We start from the raw sequence: 23,599 nt of genomic DNA, 5'->3' as shown, positions 1-23,599 counted from the left end.
CCCAAGGGCTTTGGGGGTGGCTTCGGCCACCCCTTTTTTGGCTATTGGGGGTGGCCGAACCACCCCCAAGGGCCTTGGAGTGGTTCAACCACTCCTAATGGCCAAAATGGGGGTGCCTAGCCACCCCCATTGGCCAAAATGGGGTGCCCAGCCACCTCATGCAATTTTTCAAATTTTTTTTTTTTTAGGTTTATTTTTTTAATATTATTATTATTATTTTAGTATTTTTAATTTTTAATTTTTAAGGACATGTGGAATATTTTGGGAGTGACACGTGACATATCGTTTTTTCTCACGGAAATCAAACGGAGGTAATAATTTCGTCTTTTCCCATAGGTTAGGTAACATTTCAGACTGTTTTGAAAACCTAGGAGAAAAAACAAAAAAAACTGCAAACCCAGGTACTAAAAAAGTTATTAACCCTATTTAAAAATTAACAAAAAAAAAAAAAAAAACAACTCATATGAAATTAAAGGTAAATTTGAAATTTTATAAAAGTTTCAGGACTATAAAGGTCATTTCATCACTTTTAACATCCAAAAACTGACAAATGGAGTAGATTACATTAGATTGAAAGTTTTGATGGTCAAATTAAGAGGTTTTAAAATTTGTAAAGTCTTTTCAAATCGTATAGTAGTTGAAAGATCATTTGCGAAGGTTTTTCAAAAATTAAATAATTTAAGACATGTCCTGTCAACATAAGACATAGTGCGAAATTAGCATTACTCATGAACCAATAAAAACTAATAATATACAAAGAAACAAAATAGGCTATGAAAAAAGAAAATAGAAAAGACACAACAAAGGCTTCAGGTGTGGTAGAAAGTAGACACCACTACCTACCCTGGCCCACGCTGGGCCGCATAAATGTCTCATTAACAGTCCCGGTCACATCTGGAAACGGTGCGTCCTTATCTTATAAAATAGGATGTAAGAATTATATCTTTGATCCAACGGCTGCTGGAGTTCCAATCGGACTAGAGAGAATTGCGAACGTGATTGAAGTAGGTATGAAAAACATGTTAGTATAATAACTCATGTCATTTGAATATTTTAGGCGAAGGGAAAAGTCAGGCTGCTGATTTGTTCTTATCCCTAATTTAATGTTGTTACATGAAATCTGTCGCATACAAACTGACGTGACAGCTTATGTGACATTCATTATGCTAACGAAATTACGTAACACTTACTGTGGTAATAGTTTACACGACACTTGTCATATTATCTATTAAAATATGAATCGACACATGAAAATTTGTAATATAAAATGTAGTTTTCTTATAAAAATTTAGCTATATCACTTATTACAATTAATCGTCATAAGATGTCTCGTATCACAATTTTAGACTTACATTAGATAATCCACCTTTCTTTTTATATAGTCAGTCAACTGTCATGAATGACCAATGAAGGTCATTCATTGTGATTCAAATCAATCCACTATATCAATGTGATTCAATGCATCTTCACACAATACATTCACAATCTATATCCACAAAATCTTCAACCTCTTATTTAATAATAACTCATATTACTTTTATCAATATTTTGTATTAAATTTAATACAGACAACGTGATTTTGCAGGTATCCATCAACAAGCGACATGATTTCATAGCTTTCCTTCTCGATTATACTCAAAACAAATTTGAAGATAATGATAAATAAATAAATAAAGATTTCTTTATATGTGGTGCCAGAAGGCCCAGAACAATTGCTGGAAAATGAGATTAAGTGATGAACTTAATATCTAACATGAGCTACCTCGTGTGGCTGTTGTGGCCTGAAGCCTACCTCCATTAAACCTGCAAGTCAACCTTCCATTATTAAACACTCAAATCCCTATAGACACTAAAACAAGCTGGTGGCCTCAATGATATGGACAGACAGATTTAGATTTTCAGCAATTTGCTACTGTTTGATTTTTAACAATTTTGGACAACAATTGTGAAAATTCATATACGACTCACCTGCTCAAATTAGTGATTGGGCAACTTAAAATTTAAGGGAAACTTCACTTTAAACTCTTGAACTACCACGTGATTTGACATACACCCTCCAAACTTTGAATCCTCTTGATTTAGACCCCTGAATTTTTAATTGCAATCAATTTACCCTCCTCCATCAATTTTTGCCGTTAAAAATCCTAAAAAAAAAAAATTACCCTTCAATTTTCTTTTTATTAAAAAAAAATTGAAAAAAAGGTCACAAGTGTGATTTTTTTAATATATATAATTTTTAATTTGAAATTTTATAAAAACATTAGGAGTATAAACGTCATTATCTCACTTTTAACATTTAAAATTTGACAGTTAGGTTTAAATTGACTGCAATTAAATGTTTATGAGTTCAAATTGAGAAGTTTTAAAATTTGGGAATATGTCAAATCGCGTGATAGTTTAAGAATTTGAAGTAAAGTTTTTCTTAAAATTTATTTGTTTAAATAAACTCTCTCGCCCAATGTGTGTTTGATCTATTGATTTGACAGCCGACAATGCAGTATCAATCAGGACATGCAGATATTCTCCCTAAACAAACAAACAAAGCAGATAGGTATGTTGTGGACCAGATGTGTGTAAATTTCAAAAGTCCCCAAACATAAGCAAGAAAAAGAAATGAACAAAAAAAAGGAGGAAGAATCCGGATCTAAAGAGAAATATAATAATAATAACAATAATCAAAAAGAGAGTTTACGTTGAGTTTTGACAACTAACACATCATTGCATTATTATATTCTAAGCCTTGAGACAAATAGCATAACATTAATTTCAGTCCATGCACAGGTCCGAACGCGTGCAGGTGGCAGAGCAAAAGAAGAGTATCGGAATTGGCTGCAATCCCCTACCCGGATCGTAGCTTATCTGACTGCAATTGTAAGAAGCCTTCGATGAGGCCCACGTGCTCAAGACAGGCAATTGCACGAGATCTGGTCCAAAAGAAGACATGTTCAAGCTCAAGAGTTGTGTTCCATTCATGTCTTTTTTCTTGGAATGTTTATTTTCAAACTTTTATATAGATACATACATTACCTGATATGTATAGCAGAAAGAGATACCAAGTAAGATGTGAAGGAATTTGGAATAGTAGAAATAAATATGACACAAAGTTTCATCAAGATGATCTCCATCCACATACCAATCATGCTATAGAGTTGACTACTATTGACAAGTCAAATTCCAGAGCCAGATGTACAGTTACTTTGGGTTCAGCCATATGAATCACTTAATGGAATTTGGATAAATCTAAAGCCATAACTTGTTGGAAATGAAATGTAGCAAACTAACCAGATCACAACATTGGCTGAAATGGTTAATGAGAATAGCTGTAGTTAGGAATGTTTCCATTGTACATATGACTAGATACATCATGAAATTGGAATTGACCCTTACAAGCTTCTCGTTGCTGCTTCCACTAGATTTTATTTGCCTGGTGTGATGGAAGGCAAAGAAGCTATAGTGGAAGTAGCAAAAAGAAGCTGGGTAAGGGACTGCACTATATTGATTTGAAACAAAAAAAAAAAAAAAAAGTACAAAAAGTATAGTACTGACTACAAAAGCAAAGGGCTTACAGTTCTACTAGCCCTCTTCCTCTGGCACAATATTAAGCAAAGCGCTTACAGTTCTACTAGCCCTCTTCCTCTGGCACAATATTCAGCTTTTTTGGAAATGAACAGATTTGAAAAGATATAAAAGCTCCAAAAATAATATTTTGAGATGATCCACAGCCATTGTTAGGATTTAGACAACTTAATGGGTCAGCTGCCCAAGAAGCCGGCATTTCTTGCAATTGCTGAGGATAAAAAAGCAGGCTTCAGGTGATCAGGATCATTCCAAGGTAGGCCAAAATGAAGGAGGGTTTGCTTTGACAATGGCTTTTTAGAAGGTGTTTTTTGTTTTTTTGGTTGTGATGTGACATAAAGGTAAAAGTAGTTTTGAGTGTTTTGTGTTTTGAGTTGATTGCAAAAAAGCAACCTCAAAAGGTGTCGCCAAATGAGCCCTGAATGTTTAACTGTCAAATGTGAAGACCTTAAACATTCGTTATCCTCCAATCCAATGACAACCACTTTTCATAAGGTTGGGCTATGCAGTACTGCGTTGTAACCATTTTGATTTGTAGATTTTGGCCCTTCGGGGATCAACGATCTCAAGAGCAGCAAGCACACACTTGTGGTACGAAAAATCTTCAACTGTCCCGTCCATCCGTACCACTTCAAAGCACCGCGTATTCTGATGCTTATGGTGGCACCCAATCTGTAAAAGATAGGGGAAAGAATTATCACCAAACCATCCACGGAAAACATCCAATATAATCAAATCAAATATGTCATGAACATTAATAGTGACCACTTATAAGCAGGGACTTCGGGCACAAATCCCCATCTTTTCAATCTTTAAATGATTTGCAGCCAAGCTGCAAACTCGAGCTGCATTCATCTCTTCATGATGTTATAGTCTAGCAAGAAATTAAGGTTTTCGAGTCTACAAGCACTTCAAAAGCAACAGTTCAGGCTTTCTGTTGATCTTTCAGGTTCTATACTTCTGTGCAAACATATGAAAGAATTTTTTATTTTTTTTAACAAGCTTGAACCCACACCCTCACCTGAACTTTGCTACACATGGATAAATAAACACTTCTAATGTAAGTAAGGAGAGATTTCTGTATAGAATACAACCATGTGTATTATTTAAAAAAACAACACATCAATGACAAAGCAATACAAAAGTCATATTCGTGCCAACTAAAACCCTTGGAAAAAGCAACTTGTGTTCATTTCCATTAAAAAGATCTCCTCTACAACTGATCAAACTCCAAGTATATGTACACCCACGCCTAGTCCTCCTCTCCCTTATTTATGGAAGGAAGAGATGCCATTTCATCAGAGGACTAGTTGCTAAAAGAAGTAGAAAATTATTAAAGGTTTGACCAACTTATTTCCTTTTTCTTTACAAAATTTTGTATACCTTTATGTCCTGAGCTCCACTTCCAATCTTTTCGTCCCTTCGAGGATGAAAATATAAAGCCCTCATCAAAGCTGACTTGTCTTTTTCATCTAAACTGTGATTGATGGGATACCTACAACCAAAACAGGTATGGTTCTATAACGAAATTCCAGCCTAATAATTCAAAAAAAAAAAAAAAAAAAAAAAATCATATATATACACAGAAAGGGAAACAAAAAAATAAGGGGTAAACATCACATCATTCGCAGAAGTATCATATTAATGTTGAAAAGCAAAGCACCAAAAATAAGACTATTTGCTATTAATATCAGGTATGACCCTTGTGCATACTAAAAAACCTATACACAGAAAAGCAAATCAACATAGAACTTCCCGTTGCAGTTTAAGATGATGCCACCAATAACTAAAGATAATCAATCAAAATTCAAAAAGAAAAGTTCGGGGGAGTACAGCTTATTCTTTTTTATTTTATTGGTAAGTTACACATGCACTAATGAGCCTTGAACCCATGAACTCATCTTCTATCTTGTTCTAAGTGGAAGGTGCTATTTGAGCTCAAACTTATTGGACTAACAGCATATTCTTAGTAACTCAAAGGTAATCATCAACCAGTCAAATTGTGCTACAGAGGAATGCCGTTCAGCTTGGACATTGGCAAGAAAAGTTTCTTTGACATGAGGGTCCAAAGATTTGGAATTCTCTTCCCTTGTGTTTAGTAAAACAATTTGGAAAGATAGGAATATAGTAGGACATTTGAGACCATTTTATGATTGGCTGACAGCCAATCAAATCTTAATTTTTGAGACCATTTTATGATTGGCTGACAGCCTTAGGCAGTGTCCATTCCAGGTCTCTTTTGAATTTTGGAGAACTATTCCCCAAATCTATCTCTCATTAGCAAAATCTCCCTGCCTCGTTTTGCTGAAGCTCTACCAGTATGGTACTGTGCTCCTTTTTAGTGTCTCTATATTTGCTGAACACTTCCCAACCCTAGACACTCTAATATCCTTTTTCAAATCAAACCTACTCCCATCTCAAGTCAAAAGGTAGATAATAAAGACATCCCATTGCTTTGATCAGGAGTGTTCGTAGTGAATGGTGGTAAGATCTTCTGAACTTCAGATTGTAATACTTTAGGAGCAGTGTAATAGAGCTTTCTCCTCTTTCTAATAAATTTTATATTATTAAAAAAAAAGTACTTAAAGGTAGCGCCTTCAAACCAAAACAAAAGATATTAAGACAATACTGACCTCTTTCCTGGACAACACCAAAGAGGGCACATCTCAAGGAAACCCATGGAATTATTGTTGGACTTCTTAATCATGTATTACTTTCATCCTTTCTTAGTTAAACTGAACTCCCATCCTCCAGATCAAATAATATTTTATAATACATTAATGCCTTTTACTGATGGTAAGAACTCTCTAAGACGTCAGTGACTTGAATTAATGTATTAAAATCGATATAGAATTTTTTTTACTAAAACTATTTTTCAATATGAGAGTCTTACTAGGTGATGCCATTAAATTTGAAAAACACAGACATTGTTTTAGTTGAGAGTCCCATTGAGCTAGGAAGATGGATAATGACAAGTAAAAAAATATTGACAAAAAATCACCACTCATAAATTATTAAGGAGCCACTAAGAGTAGCATGAGAGAATGCAGCACAATATACAAGGCTAAAAAAGAGGAGAATCATTGGAGGTCTTAACTTACTTGTGCAGTAGAACCCTCAATCCATGGGCCCAATTCAGAATATCATTTGCTGTCAAAAAACTTCTTAAGAGTGTTTTTGATATTTCTGACTTTTTAAGTCCTTTTGGTACAAGATCGCCATGCTTGTAGGCAAATTGAGCATCACATTTGTCAGACATACTTTTGTGTATAACAGGCATTTTGATCTGTATATTCTGTTCATCAGAAATAATTTTGCTGCCCCAAAGATTATAAACATCTACAGGCTTCAAAACCTCATTCCCCTGATTAATGTGATTGAAAGGATTAGATCATTGGAAGACAAAAAATGCAATGGCAATATAGGCATGATTAAAAGTATAAGAATCCTAGTGAATACAGTCCATAGAGTTGGTTGAGTTTCACTTTGTATATTTGTCTGTTAAAGAAGACTGATCAATTTAGTGACAGGGATGCAAGAGAAAAAATGAAAACGGCTAGACAGGAATGCTTAGCAAAGCTGTCCTCATTTAGGGAATCATAATTGCATCTCAAAAAGCCTTGAAGGTAATAACACAACTTGATTTTAATACAAGCGTTGAATAAAAATCAACATGCCACAACTTCTCAAATTTATCTCAAAAAAGCTTATCAAGGCACAGGATCCATCAGAATTCCGCAGTTAAACATGCTTCATCAAGAATTTGCTAGGATATATAATCTACTAGGAAGTCCTTGTCTAGCATCCTAGTGAAGAACAAAAGAAAAAGGAAGGATACCAACACATTATCTACCTTCCCAGAATATATAATATCAAAGTGACCACCAGTCCCTGTAGGAATAACCTTTCCCCATGCCAATGCATCAAGGTTACCCTTAAGATCATCCACAACACCAGCCTTAGCAGCTTTAATAAAGCACGCACCAGGGCTCTGCACAAGTAACAGAACACAACACATAATTTCCTTAATTTGAAAAGTAATAGCAATACCAAATTAAAGACAAACGTATATGAGAACTAACAGAGAAACACGCTTGCATAAAGGGTGACGAGACAGATGCATGTTCTCTATGTTGTGCAATGCCTTTTGCATTCAAGCCAACAAACTCTCCTGTAGCTGATAGACTATCAGCAACAAGCAGCAAATGCCGAGGAAGTATAGACTTGCCAGTATCAGATATTGCAGATTCCAGCCTCTGCGCATGAAAATGGTTAAAAATAAGTAACAGTTTCCATGAACCTTGAATGCAACTCCTGGGTGTTCCAGAAGAAACAAACTTTAGTGGAGGGAACGCACATTGAGAAAATATTTCCATCCAGCATCTATTCCATAGGCCAAACAGAAATCATGAACATTATCTGGATGACTTCTTGACCAATCGATCATATCCATTATTTGTAGACAGTCATTCTTAAGCAAACTCCAGAGATTTGTTCTATAAGAGTCTCCTGACATAGAAACCCTCAAGTATAGTTCACCACAAGAACTATGACGACAACTTGATAGATTAGGCAGATCATGCCACAAAATATCCACCTTCTTGATCTCAGGGTAACCTACAGAACATTTTAGAAAATTCAGTAATTAGAATAAATAAGTCATATCAAGCATAAATGATACACTCAGCAAACAATAAATAGATTAAAAAAAAAAAGTAATTTAACCTATAGAAACGGAAACACCAAAGCAAGACTAAAGAGATGCCCTAATGCATACCAACCTTTAACAACAGCTCCAAGAAGGAAAGGTATGACTGACTGTCGAACTGTATCCAATTGTAAAGAAGAATTCTTGGAGATCTCAGCTATTGTGACATTGACGCAAAATGTATCATTATTTCCCTTCTGTGTTTCAGCTACAGAACAACACCTGCCATTTAAGCAACCAAGTCAAAAAGGGCAGTAGAGCTCAAGGTAAAATTTAAATGCACGTGCTCACAGTGAAATATTTGCCTCACATGTGAGAAATCGTACATGTGGAACATGCTAAAACTGCTTGTAGCCAATGTCTCCCACAAGTTTCTTTTCATTATTTATAATTGTATATATTCAAATTTTAAGTTTATGTTGTTTAAGCCTAACAAAAACAAACACTTCATAAAATTTATGCAATGTAATAATATTTAAGAGCTCAAAAAAACAGCTTGGACATGAAAATAATAAGCAAATGATAAATAGTACGTACCTATATATTTTACTGGTTTTAACTTGGATAAAGTAACAATAAAAGTTTGCATTGTGACCAACTATTTTCAATTCTCATTTTTTTCAAAATGTGGACTCGGGTAAGATATTTATTTACAGTGTATGAATTTGATTGAATAATGTGTGACCAAGAACAATCATTCGCATGATTGTTAGCTGTATATTTTCAAGATATATAAGTTAGTGTAGTCTTATGTCAATGTTATGATAAGATTAAGTGTTAATCTAAATTAGTAGAAAACCATAGGTAGCCATAAAGGATGGCTGTAAACTCTCAAGCTTAAAGAAGTTGTTAATCTTGATTAGAAAAGAAACAAAAAAAAAAAGACAAAATTTCCATCTAAGAAAAAAAAAAAACTAGCATGCTATTAAGATATAGAGCTAATTAGTTATGTCTAACAACAAGGCCTTAGTTGTTGTAATAGCCATAAAGGATGGTTGTAAGCTCTCAAGCTTAAAGCAGCTGTTAATCTTGATTAGAAAAGAAACATTAAAAAAAAAAAAAAAAAAAAAAAAAGAAGATAAAATTTCCATCTAAGGAAAAAAAAACTAACATGCTATTAAGATATAGAGCTAATTAGTTATGTCTAACATCAAGGCCTTAGTTGTTGTAATAACAACTTATAGAGGAAAGATTTTAATTAATAAGGAAACCAGGCTTTTGGTCACAAAAAAAAAAAAGAAAAAAAAAAAGACATGGTCATAGTACTATATCGAACACCTTCATACTTTCGTAAACCAGTCGTATTTCGTATGAAAACATGAGTAAAGTTTTAAAAATGAAACAAAAATAAAGTTTTCTCCACAAGAGATTGAGAAACATGTCATAACTTACATTGTGAGAGAGAGAGAGAGAGAGAGAGAGGAAGGGAGATTAAAACAACAATGTTGAATCTTTGAGATATGTTAAATATCAATTATCTTAGAACCTTAAGTAGGTAGAAAATGGTAAATTTAATCATTTCATTAATGCTTTAACATTTTTCCTCACGTGTGAGCTCGAACACCCCCTCAACAAGTAATGCCCAACACGTTGAATATTTAACATGAAATTTTCATGGGGTAAACTATGGAATCATAGATCGAACTCATGATCTCTACTCTGATACCATGTTAAATCATTAGTTATCTTAAAAACTTAAGTTAATAAGAAATAACAAATTCAATCACTTAATTAATACTTTAACAAGATAAAACAAAATGATTGGAGACTCTTTGTTTCAAAATTTGATCAAAGATACAATGAATGAGATTAATTATATCTTGTTTCTATGTTTGGTACATAGAATGGATATTCAATTAGAAAAATGAATAATTATTACTAGGAATGAAAGATGGTGATGAAATAGTTATTCATATTCCTTAGTTTGGTGACAACACATATGTTGTCAATGGAATTGAACCAAAATCACTAAAAACACTGAATTAAAAAATAAAATTATATATAAAATAAAAATAAAAACCTACATTATTTTTTTTTTCAAATCCAAATAAAAAAAATATTCCCATAGAAATAGCTATACCTAAAAATGGGTGCAGTCAAACAAAAGATAGTTATTCCCATGGAATAGTCATTCCATTCCGGGGACTTATTCCGCAAACCAAAAGTGGCCTAATTGATTTTTGGAATTTAAGAATCTTCAAAAAAAAAAAGAAAAAAAGAAAAAGAGATGTACAATTGGTTGCAACCACAATTTGGAGACCCAACTGATATGCATACATACATATGTGTGTTATTTTGAAATCTCGATAAATTAGAGCATGCTGGTGACAGCAAGTACTTTTACAAGTATATATTATGAATTAAATTAAGCTTGGAGCACCAGCGCAAAACAGAACTTCAAAAAGCTTAGGAACAAAAGTTTCATTGTAAGACATCTAAAGCAACCTAACAAAGAGAATGACTCAAAGTGAGTGTAGCAGCTACATTCCATGACCTAGCACTAAAATTCAGATGCATGACTCACTTAAGTTAAAAAGGCCTTCCTCTAGGCATGTAGTTCAATGATGCTTTCTCCTGGGATCCATAGTTGAGAGGTGTGAATGTTATTCAGCTCGTTATTGTCATACGCTTTACATGTAAAACAGCTATGCAACATTTTGTTCTAAACAAATTCTTATTTACTCTGTTCAAATTCATAATTTATATCTGTACATATCCAGATGAAAAATAATCATAGAATTACAATAACAAATTGACACAATCTCAGCAAGTTAATACCATATTCACTTGTTCTAAGAAATTATAGATATTGAATATCACTTAAAAATTTAGAAAACTTTTATATAATAGCCAAAACAAATTATCTTCAAAATTCCGGAAATTTAGGCACTAATAAAATGGTAATAAGTAGCACCTATGCTTGACATTTATTTTGGTTATTAATTGGTTCGTGTTAACATGTGACATTACTCCCATAGGTAGGCATATTATTTTCAACCAATTACCACGTTATGAGTTTTGGCAAAATTTCAATTCTCAGTAGACAAAGAACATATTCCTGTTTCAAACTAAAAATGCAGTGAATATACTGTAAATCCCCCTTTATAACTGTTAACTAAATCTTTAGCTCCACAAAAGAAGCAGCTTACTTGCTTGTTATTTGCGCTTTGGAAAGATTCAATTTTGACTCTGTTCTGGAAGAGTTACACCTCCTGTAGAGGGAATTGATGACTGAATGCACCTTTAGTCCTCTTCTCCTCACAATTTCCTGAAAGTACACATATTTATACCAGATATACGGGAGTTGCATTAATGTAGAAAATATATGAATTTCCAAATAGCACTACCTTGCATATATGAAAATGGCAAACCCAAGGACTGAAATGCATCTTGCTACAAGTCTGTGGGGAAAAGCTAACACCCACAGAACAGATAAATTAATATCAAATGAAAACAAGAAAAATGTACCAATTGTTAAAGTAAAACATGAAACAGGAGTTAAGCAAATAAGAGAGAAATGAAAACTAACATTATCATGACAGTAGACACAATGTCTGAAAATATTAGTCTCTCCAAATGATTCTTAACTTCTAAGGCTCCATACTCGAGCCCATGCCTCCGTCTTCCAAGTTTCTTGGACAAAAAAATTGACATAGTTCTGTCCGTCTTACGTTTTTTCGAACCAGACTCCAGAACATTCTGTACCATTAAATCAGAACATAAAAGTTTAGTCAAGAATTCCCGAAAGACAACAATATGTAATGCATTTAATCAGCAAAAACATCACTTACCACTCTGAGGATTCAATGAACCCATATATGCATAGAAGATAGCAAGTAACCAACGTAATGGAAGTCCATGGACAGGTCATGCCCCACTTCCAGAGAAAAGAAAAAACAATGATCTACTAGAGCATGAGCTCCAAAGACCATAACAAGCTAATGCCAGGAATTATAAGTAATTTTCATTATCAATATCATTAATTAAGCGCAAAAGGGCACAACCCTAATACACAGGGAGTATACAAAAAAAACCCCTAATCTAAAGAAAAAAAACAAGAAGTCAAAAAATCTACAATACTAGAAACAAGCAACTATTTTAATAAAGTTTTTTCATTACTTATCAAAGAAAAAAAAAACTAGAAACAAGCAAACTATGATGGGCAAATATGTGTATATAAAGTGTTGAACACAATCTTCCGCCACTCTGTCACCAAAGTCTTTACATCTTCAAGGTTTTAATTACCATGCTAAGGAGTATGTTTCATTGTCGTCCATATCTTGGTCAAGAAAATACCTCAAGTGTCTTCACCAATATGAAAAATAGATCGAAAATATTTTGGAGAATGGAGAATACATAAGAAAAAATATCAAATAGGAAAGTTGGAGCATCATGAGAAATTACAGGGGTGGTAGGACACACGTCTTAATGGTCAATTGTTTCTTTTGTGAAGCAGGGGAAGGGAATCATTTACTAAAAGTAGATTCAGTGAAGTGCATTGGTTGAAGTGTAATTTTACAGAATTCATTAAACATGATTCTGACAAATTGACAATTGACTTGCACACATTTAGTTAATGCTATTGCAGGTTATCTCATATATTTCCCCAAAACAAGATGGCATGGAAACCATACTTGAACTGTTGAGAGAGAGAGAGAGAGAGAGAGAGAACACCTTCAGATTCAACAGTGGAGAAGTTTCAAGTAGGCTAATTGGTTGGTCCAAAGCACTGTATGCGGCTTCTGAAATGGCAGAAGCTGAAAATGAACCAACAGGCTGGCCACCTATCCCATCATGAGCATCAACGCTCCCACCAAACAAGTCGTCAGTGCTGCTGTTTGGAGTAGATGCATCCTTCTTACTATCATAAGAGAACTGAATAAGTTGATTACCATATGCATTTCTCACTGTTCCATCATATGCTGTGTACAAATCACGCATTAAGAACATAAGACGACGGTTCAAAGTCCCAGGTAGATCAGCATTGTCACTAAAAGAACTATCTCGACTTGTGACTGAATGAACAAAACATTCTAGAGGATTCAAACCAGTTATAAAAGAATTCTCAACAACAGCATATGGAATGTAAGACCGAGTATGTTCAGGAGTGTCATCAACCTTCTGGACTGAACCAAGTTCCTTCTGATTATTCCAAGCAGCACATGAGAGCTGGTGGGGAATTCTAAATGATAGTCGAACCAGTGAATGTTGCAAGCCAAGACACATGCTATGCTGGACCAATTTCAGCAAATTACCCTTGCTTCCAGCCTTAAACATAGTCAACAAGGAGTTGTCCTTACCTGCATACTTGTAGACTAAATTTTGGATATCCCGAAATACTTGCTTGAAAGCATCAACAGAAGCTTGACTGAGCGCAGCAGATTTTTGCTTCTCAAAGCACAAACGCTCCACATCAAGAACCACAGCATTCTCTTCGCCACCTTCGACGAGAAAATCACGACAAGAATCCAACATCAACTGTTTGAAATTACACGTCTGATCTGCTTCTTGTAACCCACAACGGATTTCATCCATCATGTTTTTCCACGAGCATGAGTCAGAGGAGAGGTATAAGTCCAAAAGTGAAACACTCAAGCCCCTCATTGACAACCACTCACAGAGAACTTCCTGAGCAGTATACAAGAAGTCAAGTACCTTACCCTGGCAATGTTTGACCAGACTTTGAAAAAGGTTACTATTATTGTCACGCAACCAAAAAGATCCTTCAGAAGACAAAAGCTCTCCATTACTAATGTAAACACCATTTGAAGGAAAAACATAATCAAACCCTTGAGGCAGAAGCATGCTGAATAGTTGCTTGCCAGTCCAAACAAAACTATTAAGTGAGGGAACTTTGACAACTGCTGGTGACAAAAGTTGATGCGGGCAAAACATTTGCAGCTGCTGCATTTGGAAAAGGTTCAAGAGAACACCATCCTCCATGACCAAATGAGCAGCAGTTAAACTATCATGACTAAGTGAAAGAAGGTTCCTACCACTCTGCCCATTAATTAATTGTTTATCTAAACCAACAAGCTCACTAAGTTCAACTCTGGCATCAATTGATTGAGGAACATAGCCATGAAGACAATCACCATCAAAATCCCCACGAAAAGGAGAACAGCAAAGTGGGTTTATAGAAAGAACTGAAGTTACTGGTAGGATCTTAACACATAGAGCTATAAGGGAGTGTTTATGTATAGAAGGAGGTCTGTTTATCAACACAATATCCCCATCATTCAAAGGCCTATATATAGTGTCCCCAATTTGGAGCTCAGTGATACGACGCACACGAACCAGAATACCTTTTCTACGAACATAAACCTCTCCCTTCTCAATGAAACATAATCTACAACAATCACTTAACTTATCAAAGTTCCACCTGTTCAAACGCTCAGAAATATGCAACCTCTCAGCAACATGACATGGTATACCAATTTCACTGAGCTTGATATGTGGATCACCAACAACCACCATGCGGAAACAATGATCACTCCGCTTCCCAAGTACAACATCTTTCATCCATCTCAACCCAGAAGAGTGTGAGGGATCTGCCCCTTTTGTTTGCTGGCCATATACCAAATCTTTATTTGAAGACACATCTGAGCTTAACTGCATATTAAAAGTATATATAAGCAAAATGAATAATGATCCACAAAAAAACTTACTCAAATACTGGGAGAAATCAAGGTTGTGCAGCTTGCCTTCGAAATTTTCAGGCAGTCCAGGGCACGAGAACCTAGCTCATTAGCTATCCCCCTAAAATCAACCAACTTCTTGTAGGCCCTGGTCCGTTCATCCTGCAATGCTTAATCAGGTAGAATCAGCACAAGTAGAAAACGAGAAATTCTGCAAGATTATGTGTGAAGGAGAGCAGTGAAAAAGAGAATTCTTACAAAGATCAATCGCTGTCCATTAGAAAATGCATGTGTAACTTCAGTCACACGATGACAATTCGGTGTAACTGGGAAACAGTTGAGAAAAAGTGAATCTGTCCTCAAAACAAACTTCTTGATCAGCTTTGGATCGATATCATCCAACAAATAATGGACCTGAAAACCAAAAATAAGGCATCATAAAAGAGGGGACAACATAGACCCTCAAGTTAGCATAAGAACTAGAAGAATGACTGACTGTGAGAACCATTAGAACAAAGCCAAACAAACAGCTCAGTAATTCTGAACAAAATTGGTGAACAGAACAAAGCATGGTCTGCAGAGAAAAATGAAGAATAAAAAAGATGGTAAAAGTATCCTAGCGATATGGTTTGATGTGATACTCTTGGTTGGTGTAGTTTTGGCCTAGTTACTTACTACTAAAAGTACTTTAGGCCTAGTAAATTTTCCTAATCCTTAGGGATGATTGCAAAAGCTACTAGAACATACATTAACTACTTTTCTCCTATCACCCACTAGCCAGTACTTAAGAGAACTATTTAAGCAGATGAATAAAGATATTAAATTATTAGATAGATTCCACCTCTAGAAGATTGGTTAATTGGTTGATTAAATTTGAGCAGATCCATAAAAAATAGCAAGTTAGCAGCCATGTCGTACTATTGTTAGAATGTAGTAACAAATCCAAATTCAGAGGATTTAGTTGCACTTCTAGAAGCTACAGCATGAAGGAATGGTCTCTTGGTAGGAAAAAAAAAAAGAATTATAGGAATTGCATATTGAAAGAGATACATTATGGATGATTAATGAGAAAGCAAAACATCCCTTGTAAAATAAATAGCCTTCCCTTACATTCTTTTTGTCTATAAGCAAATTTGGAGATAATAGTCTCTCATTTCCATAGAGAATATTTTGGGGGAGGGAAAAAAAGGAAGAAGAAGAAGAAACAATTGTTTGGAAGCGAATAACAGTGAAGGCAGAAACCCACAATGCTTGATTTGGATTCCATGGCCTTTCACAATGCTTTAGAAGCCATACTACTTTCCATATAATAAAATTGAAAAAATAATTAACTGTCGCTAAGAATAAACCTCATTCCTTCTGGGTTTCCACAAAGAAAATACAAATAACCATTGATTCCCTGCATTTAGTTTTCAACTCTGCATATCAACATAAAATTCATAACCATATTATAGTTTGTAAGTGATAGAAAAAGATAGGATTAGTAGTGGAGAAGGCTGGGGAAGGGAGGAGTCAGCACATGAACCCCAGATTTCCACTTTTATAGTCCTTATTTAACACTATCAATATCATACTCTGCCTCAACATAGAGTTTTTTTCGTTTTTTTTTTCTTTTTTTTTTTTCTTTTTCTTTTTCTTTTTCTTTAAATCTCAGTTTAACAACCGACAATTTTACAACATGAATGCGTTTTTATATGTATATGAGTGATAGTGTTTTATAGTTGGATAAATGGTCAAATGAAAATGGCTTCCAAATATAACTATTCAGGGATGCAATTTTAAAACAGCACGTAATCATGCGCTAATCACAATAATTCAAATGATCAAATAAGGTTGCAGAATTGAGACATCTATATTGGAAGGCCATGTTACCTGGGCATGTGATAGAACCCTTCTGTTTGGTTTCAAACAACTTTCTTCTTGTTGTTCATCTTTTGGAATAAAATCCCAAAAATCAGCAGGCAAGCCCCTAAAATTTTTCTTTTGAAACTTCTTTGGCAACTTTTCGTTTACCTCTGCTATAATTGCACTATTTCTAAAGAGTTCCGTAGAGGAAACTTTAAACTTCACTGTTGGATACCACTCTATTGACTTTCCCTGTTTATTATGGAAGCATGATTTTAAAATCACAAAGGCTTGAAAAGAAAAAAGATTAATAAGAGCATAGCAAACTTACAGTACAATATTTGCAACTCTTAGGTTGAGGATGGCTAGATACTGAATTCCCACCCTGCCACATGCATAATAAGGCGAGCATAAAACACCATCAACAACAAGCAATCAACTAGGAAACATGCATTTATCTAAAAGTTAAAGTATCCCACGTTACAATCCACAAAGAAGAGATATATGTGTAATGATAACTTGTAGCCAAGAACTTTATCATCCACAAAAGATCTACACAAATACAATAATTTTAGACAGTGAAGATGGTGTATAATATTAGAAACTTTAATGAGCTTACCCTCAATAAGCTAAAGTATGTTCCTGAATTGCTTTTGAGTGGATGCGATGGAGGTTCAAAGATTTCCTCTCCATCAAATTCTTCTGACATTTCGAATTTTAAATTGTAAGTTATTAGGGGACCTTTGGGATATTTTCTATGTACTTGAGTAGTATGCTTTTTACTTTTCTTTCATAATAAACATATTATTAGGAAAAGAAAAAGGATTTCTTTATCAGACAATGGAAAAAATTCCATAAGTAAGATAGGCAGATGTAGTTTGCACAAAGGTCAACACCAGATTTACACAAATCTTTTGGAAGAGATGCTCTCATGTTAACATTAATGCTGATACAGCTAGTTTTAACCCAATTAATGCCAGAAACAAGTTCAAGACAGAAAATAAATCAATAAGAAACTTCGATGCAAATTTAACGCATTCCATGCTCTATTATATAAATAAATCTAACCACATTCTGGTAAAGTGGAGAAAAATTTGACTTGCACAAAAAAACAACAGTTCTATTGTACAAAGAGTGAGGTACCTGACCTTGACCTTTACTTCTTGCCTGACAGATTTACATCCGGGGCAAATTCTGTTCAAAATCTTTACAACTTCCGATAAATAATAAGGATGGAGTATGGTGAATGGAAATTTGATAACCCCAAAATGACCTTAAAAATCAATAATAATAAATGTTTAGTGCATTTTCCAGTAAAAGTATGAAGAGGAACCCATCATGTAACATATATTTAATATCACTTGCCCAATCATACCTTCGCAGTATTTTAAATCATGGGCACCACATGTGGAGCATTGTGAAGAGGGATTTGGGAGTCCCAACTTAGGATCAGTGACCTCACTGACTGCATCAATCGCTATAACAGATATCTTCTCCTGTTACAGTATGACAATGTTAACTGTTTTTATTTTATGAATAACATTATCTAGATTACTACTCCTAGTAAAAGAGATTCAATGATCTTTCATGGAAAAGCCACGATTACACTGAATGGATCATCAACAGACAGAAGATAGCATTATTGACTCAAAGAATGCTTCAATAGCAAAATAAATAAAATTTTAGGCCATGGTTTACAAAGACAAGAACTTACCAACAAACACATGCCACAATTTGGCATATTAGGGTATGATATATATAAGGGATTGCGACCAGCCAGTTATGAAGAGAGTGAAACTTAACCAATTGAATGCAGCAACCCACTAAGGAACCCAATTCACGTTTCAAATTCCATCACAAACCCACATCATTGTGCATCATAAGAAGAATGTACAGATTGACCCACAAGCCCAATTAAATGTCTATTTTGAAACGATAGTACCATTTTTCTGATAAATAAATTTATTAAATGCACCAAGGGACACAACATAGTAGCATTTTCTGATGCAAAAAAATAAAGTTTTTAACAACACCACAGGACACAAAGGAAGTTAAGCATTAGTATATTATCTAATACACCGACATCAAACAAAAGCTAAAACACAAAAACATAAAAAGTTATTAAAGACACCAAGGGACACACATAAAGTTCATTATTAGTATTTAAGATAACACAGCCAGATCAAAGAACCATCAAAATACAAAAGTTTCTTCAACAAGTCAACTAGCCTCTGTCTCCACCACCCACATTATAGGAAATAGAAGAAAGTGCCTTTTCAATTAAATTTCCAGAAATCTAAATTCCTCACCCTTGAAATGCCATTGATTTCATTCCCAACCAAAGGCACCAAAATAAACATATATCTGCCTGTTTATATCAAAATTTTATGAAGGGACATCAAGCTAATAAAATTCACCAAAACCTGAACCTGTACTCATGTTTGATTCTTCAAACCCAACCTCGCCCCAAAATTAGCTTAAACCCCAATCTTCACCCATAAATGAGGTCAAGCAGGTAAATTAATTAACGCAACCCATTGCAATTCCTAATTAAAGATATTCATCATTTTTTTATTTATTTAGTATTGGCAGCTACTGGTTTGCAAGAAAAAACAAGCACTGGCAAACCACCAAATAAACAGCTAAAGCATCAACCAATTAAAAGTACTTACTATATCTGTCTGAGTAGAAAAATTAAAACTTATGCCAGTGAGCAGACCAGGTGGCACTTGTTGCTCTTCATGCAAGTCATAGTCCATGGGACTCGTATGGCAACAAATCAAACAGCCTGCATAGCAAACCAAAAAAACATTAAAATAAGAAAGGCTGAACAAGCTTCAAAATTTTCCAAGCACAGAAATTAACATGGTAGCATGACAGTCTGAACAAAACTTGATGTTTATCATGAAAAGCATGCTAAGGTGTAAAATGAAAGGCATAAAAAGAAAAAAGAAACACCCAGAATGCCTCTCCTTGACCAACTGAGTTTACTAGCATGGCATGCCCAAATACATGTGCCCAAAGTAAATAAACCACCAAATAATCAATCTTGGATGCCTAAGGAAAATACTAAGATTAAACTGGAAAATTTATAGGAGGCATAAAGTAACTTCTGACATTTTTTTTTTTTGATAAGTAATGTTGTATATATCACAAGCGCAAAAGGGCGCAACACTTAGTACACAAGAGAACGCCTAATTAGAGGAAGATAATAGAACAAGAAAATCGGAATAGCTAATCACTAAAGGAGCTAGATAAGAATTTGTCCAATTGAAGAGGGTATAGAAGAAAAAGGACTTAAGTTCCTCCAAAGTCCTCTCTAAATCCTCAAAATATCTCGCATTTCTTTCCCTCCACAAACACCACATAAGACAAAGAGGGACCATCTTCCACACCATAGCACTCTGAGAACAACCTCCCGTCCACCAACATGCAAACAAATCTGCCACACGCTATTAGGCATAACCCAAGACAACCCAAAACGACTGAAGAAGGCATACCATAAAGCACTGGCAACCTCATAGTGGAGAAGAATATGATCAACGGTCTCCCCATCCGATTTGCACAAACAACATCTATTAATCATGATAAGTTGTCTCTTCCTAAAGTTGTCCAATGTAAGTTGTCTCTTCCTAAAGTTGTCCAATGCAAGTTGTCTCTGCCTAAGGTTGTCCAATGTAAGTTGTCTCTTCCTAAAGTTGTCCAATGTAAGTTGTCTCTTCCTAAGGTTGTCCAGAGTAACTTCTGACATATTACTGTGGACATATGAAAACGAAATTCAATCAAAACCTGTCACATATGCTTATAAAAAATGTCTGCTATCTTAGCAGGTAAGGTCTTTGTAGGCAGCACTACAGCCTGATATCAAGTCTTCCAAGAGCTCGTACAACTACTTCACTAACTTGACCGCCAAAGAGGTTTAGGGAAAAGGAATTAAACATGCTCTTTTTTTTTTTTGATAGGTAAAATGAAGAGAAGGAATAAAACATGCTTATAAGTGAACATATGGAAAAGTTCAAAAGAATCTAAAAAAGCAATGAGATTAATGACAATGGTAAACGAAGTAAAACCCATCTCAAACTATTGCAGAATTTACCAATTTTTTCGTTCACAACTAGTTTATTTTACCCCTAATTAAGGTCTTATCTATTTATTGAATCATTCCATAGCTCCCTAACTTTGGTTGTGAATCACACAGCTTACATCTCTTACCCCTCAGCAAGAAAATGCTCAACCATATTGTCGAAGCTCCTCTCTTATTATGAGCTCATACAGAAAGTGAATGAATAGCATAAAAATCCCTCCTAACATAGTATTTTAGAATATGAAGTTCAGAATGTCCCGAAAAATTAGAGAAATTTTTGAATTGAGAAGGCAAAATAATGGGCAAAGATTTTCTTGTAGCATATGGAACAAAGAAAATTAGCAAGCAGAAATTTCAGATATCTTTCAAATTTAAACCATTTAATATTAGTTCATTCCATCCACAAAGTGGAAAGGGCGACAGTAGCTAGCATGTACCAACAATATATGAAATGTCAACAAACACAAAGTTTTTATATAGACATCCATTTCAAGTATAATTTGTTTAATTATGTTTTTAAGCATGTCATGCATAATATAGCTTCAACAGAATTACCATCCTTACTTTCTCCTCATAATGATAAATATAAGCTAAGGAATTAATTCAAAACTATATGATGAACTTTACGTAACTTCCACCATGCATGAAATTAATATTGTGTCCTAAATTCAAGGATGAAAAAAAAACATGTCTAACATTCGATATTAGCTACCGCATCAAGGACCTAAAAATTCCAAGTAATCCAAAATCAGAAACTTGTTAGTTTTCCTAAGGTATCAAGTGTGCTGTGAACCGAATAAAAAATGAGTTATACAGTCCTGGACCTCAATGTAGAAAACTAAATTGGTATAATTCCAGGCACAATGACTAAGGTAAATAGGAAAAAGAGTTTCACAGAAATATTCACTTCAAGAGATCAAGAATGAAAAGTCCCTATTACAGCACCAAAAAACAAAAAAGAAAAGAACTAGGCATACGTCAAAAAAAAAAAAAAAAAACGTCAGTTCATGGTACATGGCCACTTTGTGATGAATGTGGTACTGATGGCAACTCATGATACATAGGGTGTAAGGCTCCATGATTTCGGGCGGTAGACTTGAATTACACTTTACTAGTTTTATCATCTTCTCTACATGATATGATCTTACAACCAATGTAAAGATAGTAACAGAACAACAAAAAAGTAGTACCATGCTAGAAAATCTAAAACGTGGACAAACCAGAATCTAGGATCTGAACATGTCTTGATTGAAACTCATACATTCGAATTTGAACAGAGATCAGAATAATGAAACTCATGATAACAACGAACCATTACTAACCACAAAACTGACAAACAAGTTCCATCCTTAATTGATAAACACATCAAAGATACCATAAAAAGGACTTGTAGATTGATCAAATATGCAGAACAGATTATACCCTACTTATCAGATATTGAAACATGCGAAAAAAAAATTGAAATTTGTAAACTCTTGCTATTAGTTAACACAGAAAAAACTGTCATCACAAATAGGTAGCAGAACAAGTCCCCCACCTTCAATCAATCAAAATGTCAAACATAAACCGCCAATATCACTCATTGATCAATCAGGTATACGCATCAATTCATAAATTCATAAATTCATGTAGCAAACAAAACCTGATTCGCTCAAAAGTTCACATCTCAGACAAAAATACTGATCATAGCAGTGACAACAGATGACGCACCTGAAACCCGATTTTCCCGACAAATTTACGGGCAGCAGTAATCAAAACTGATCAGTAAACACAAAATTTCTATGCACATTGTTTAGAGTTCAATTATTTACCCCTTCAAAACCGATGATCAACATTACATGCAACACACTGAACACAGACCCGCCATCATGCCATGCACATTGCACAAAACCTTTCAATTTCAAGACCCCTTATAAACCCAGAAGCTATTTTCGCATGCAAATACAGAAAAATACCATAATCACCAAAAAGAGGAAAAGAAAAAAAAAAAACAACCCCACATTCAGCAATCAGATAAAGAACAAACTCCCATCAAACAAAACACGGAATGCAAGATTAATCATGGAAAACTAAACAAGAAAAAATAATAGCAAAAGAAAACTTTACTCACTCTCTCTTTGAAATAAGAAAACACGGGCTCTCTGTAGGACCGCTTTTGCGAAATAGATGAGAGAGTGCAAGGCCAAAATAAATACCCTATGGGGGATTTGCTCCGACCTCTGAGACAGTAAGACTGATACACTGAGCCGGACCAACCAACCAGTGTAGAGTTGTGAATAGAGAGGGAAATCTCAGAGAGCTCCTGGGTTCTGAATGAAGAAGAGGAAAAGAGCGACAGAGAAAAGTGAAAGGTTTTTTTAGTAACGCCGCCGGTCTGTTCCGCCTTAACCAAAAGACAAACGTTGAGTCCAAGAAGAACTGTGTGAGACCTGAGACCGAGATAAAAGCTTGTGGGTTGTGTCAGATATATAAACCCAACTTTTGTCAGCACAAAACAAGAAAAAACCCAACTTTTTGTTGTTGTTGTACGATTCAGGCCCCCGAAAAATTATCAAGAATTTTGGGAACCAAAAAGGATTTCTTTTTTTTTTTTTTTCTTTTTTCTTTTTAACAACAGGTTGTTTATGTTTGTGTACTTGGTTTTTTTATCGGAAGATAAATATATTAATTAGTAAATATTATTTAAATAATTAAATTCACTTCTATCTTTTTCTTTTTCTTTTTATTTTTCATATTTGCACTCATTTT

General features: G+C 34.6%; 1 protein-coding gene across 2 annotated transcripts; it reads right to left on the bottom strand.

The window, feature by feature from the left end:
* Positions 1–3,360: 3,360 nt before the first annotated feature.
* On the bottom strand, positions 3,361–23,268 carry LOC132174963 (DNA-directed RNA polymerase IV subunit 1). Of its 2 annotated transcripts, XM_059586740.1 has the most exons (19): positions 22,962–23,268; positions 19,440–19,555; positions 18,143–18,263; positions 17,916–18,040; positions 17,099–17,152; positions 16,795–17,019; positions 15,181–15,336; positions 14,989–15,084; positions 12,959–14,896; positions 11,814–11,983; positions 11,632–11,698; positions 11,434–11,552; positions 8,358–8,506; positions 7,934–8,193; positions 7,659–7,832; positions 7,430–7,567; positions 6,678–6,940; positions 4,960–5,071; positions 3,361–4,248 (listed from the first exon to the last, which is right to left on the bottom strand). In XM_059586740.1, exons 2-19 carry the CDS (start codon positions 19,524–19,526, stop codon positions 4,078–4,080), a joined length of 4,425 nt encoding a protein of 1,474 aa, XP_059442723.1. In that variant the 5' UTR covers positions 19,527–19,555; positions 22,962–23,268; the 3' UTR covers positions 3,361–4,077. The 2 variants fall into 2 exon arrangements, with proteins under 2 accessions (XP_059442723.1, XP_059442724.1); XM_059586741.1 differs by lacking the exons at positions 18,143–18,263; positions 19,440–19,555; positions 22,962–23,268 and having other exon boundaries at positions 17,911–17,929.
* Between the last annotated feature and the right edge of the window lie 331 nt (positions 23,269–23,599).

Source organism: Corylus avellana, chromosome ca3 (genome assembly GCF_901000735.1).
Source record: "Corylus avellana chromosome ca3, CavTom2PMs-1.0".
Classification (NCBI taxonomy): Eukaryota; Viridiplantae; Streptophyta; class Magnoliopsida; order Fagales; family Betulaceae; genus Corylus; species Corylus avellana.
Note: the sequence above shows the minus strand (reverse complement) of the source record. Positions and strands in the feature narration are given on the sequence as shown.

What these genes read in the sequence shown, in the direction of transcription:
- LOC132174963 (XM_059586740.1), bottom strand. Translation starts at nt 19,526, where the DNA reads ATGGACTATGACTTGCATGAAGAGCAACAAGTGCCACCTGGTCTGCTC. An exon ending in AGAGTTGCAAATATTGTACT is followed by an intron (nt 17,020 to 17,098) that starts GTAAGTTTGCTA and finishes CATAATAAACAG; the next exon opens with GGAAAGTCAATAGAGTGGTA. An exon ending in ACTGCCTGAAAATTTCGAAG is followed by an intron (nt 14,897 to 14,988) that starts GCAAGCTGCACA and finishes TTTAATATGCAG; the next exon opens with TTAAGCTCAGATGTGTCTTC.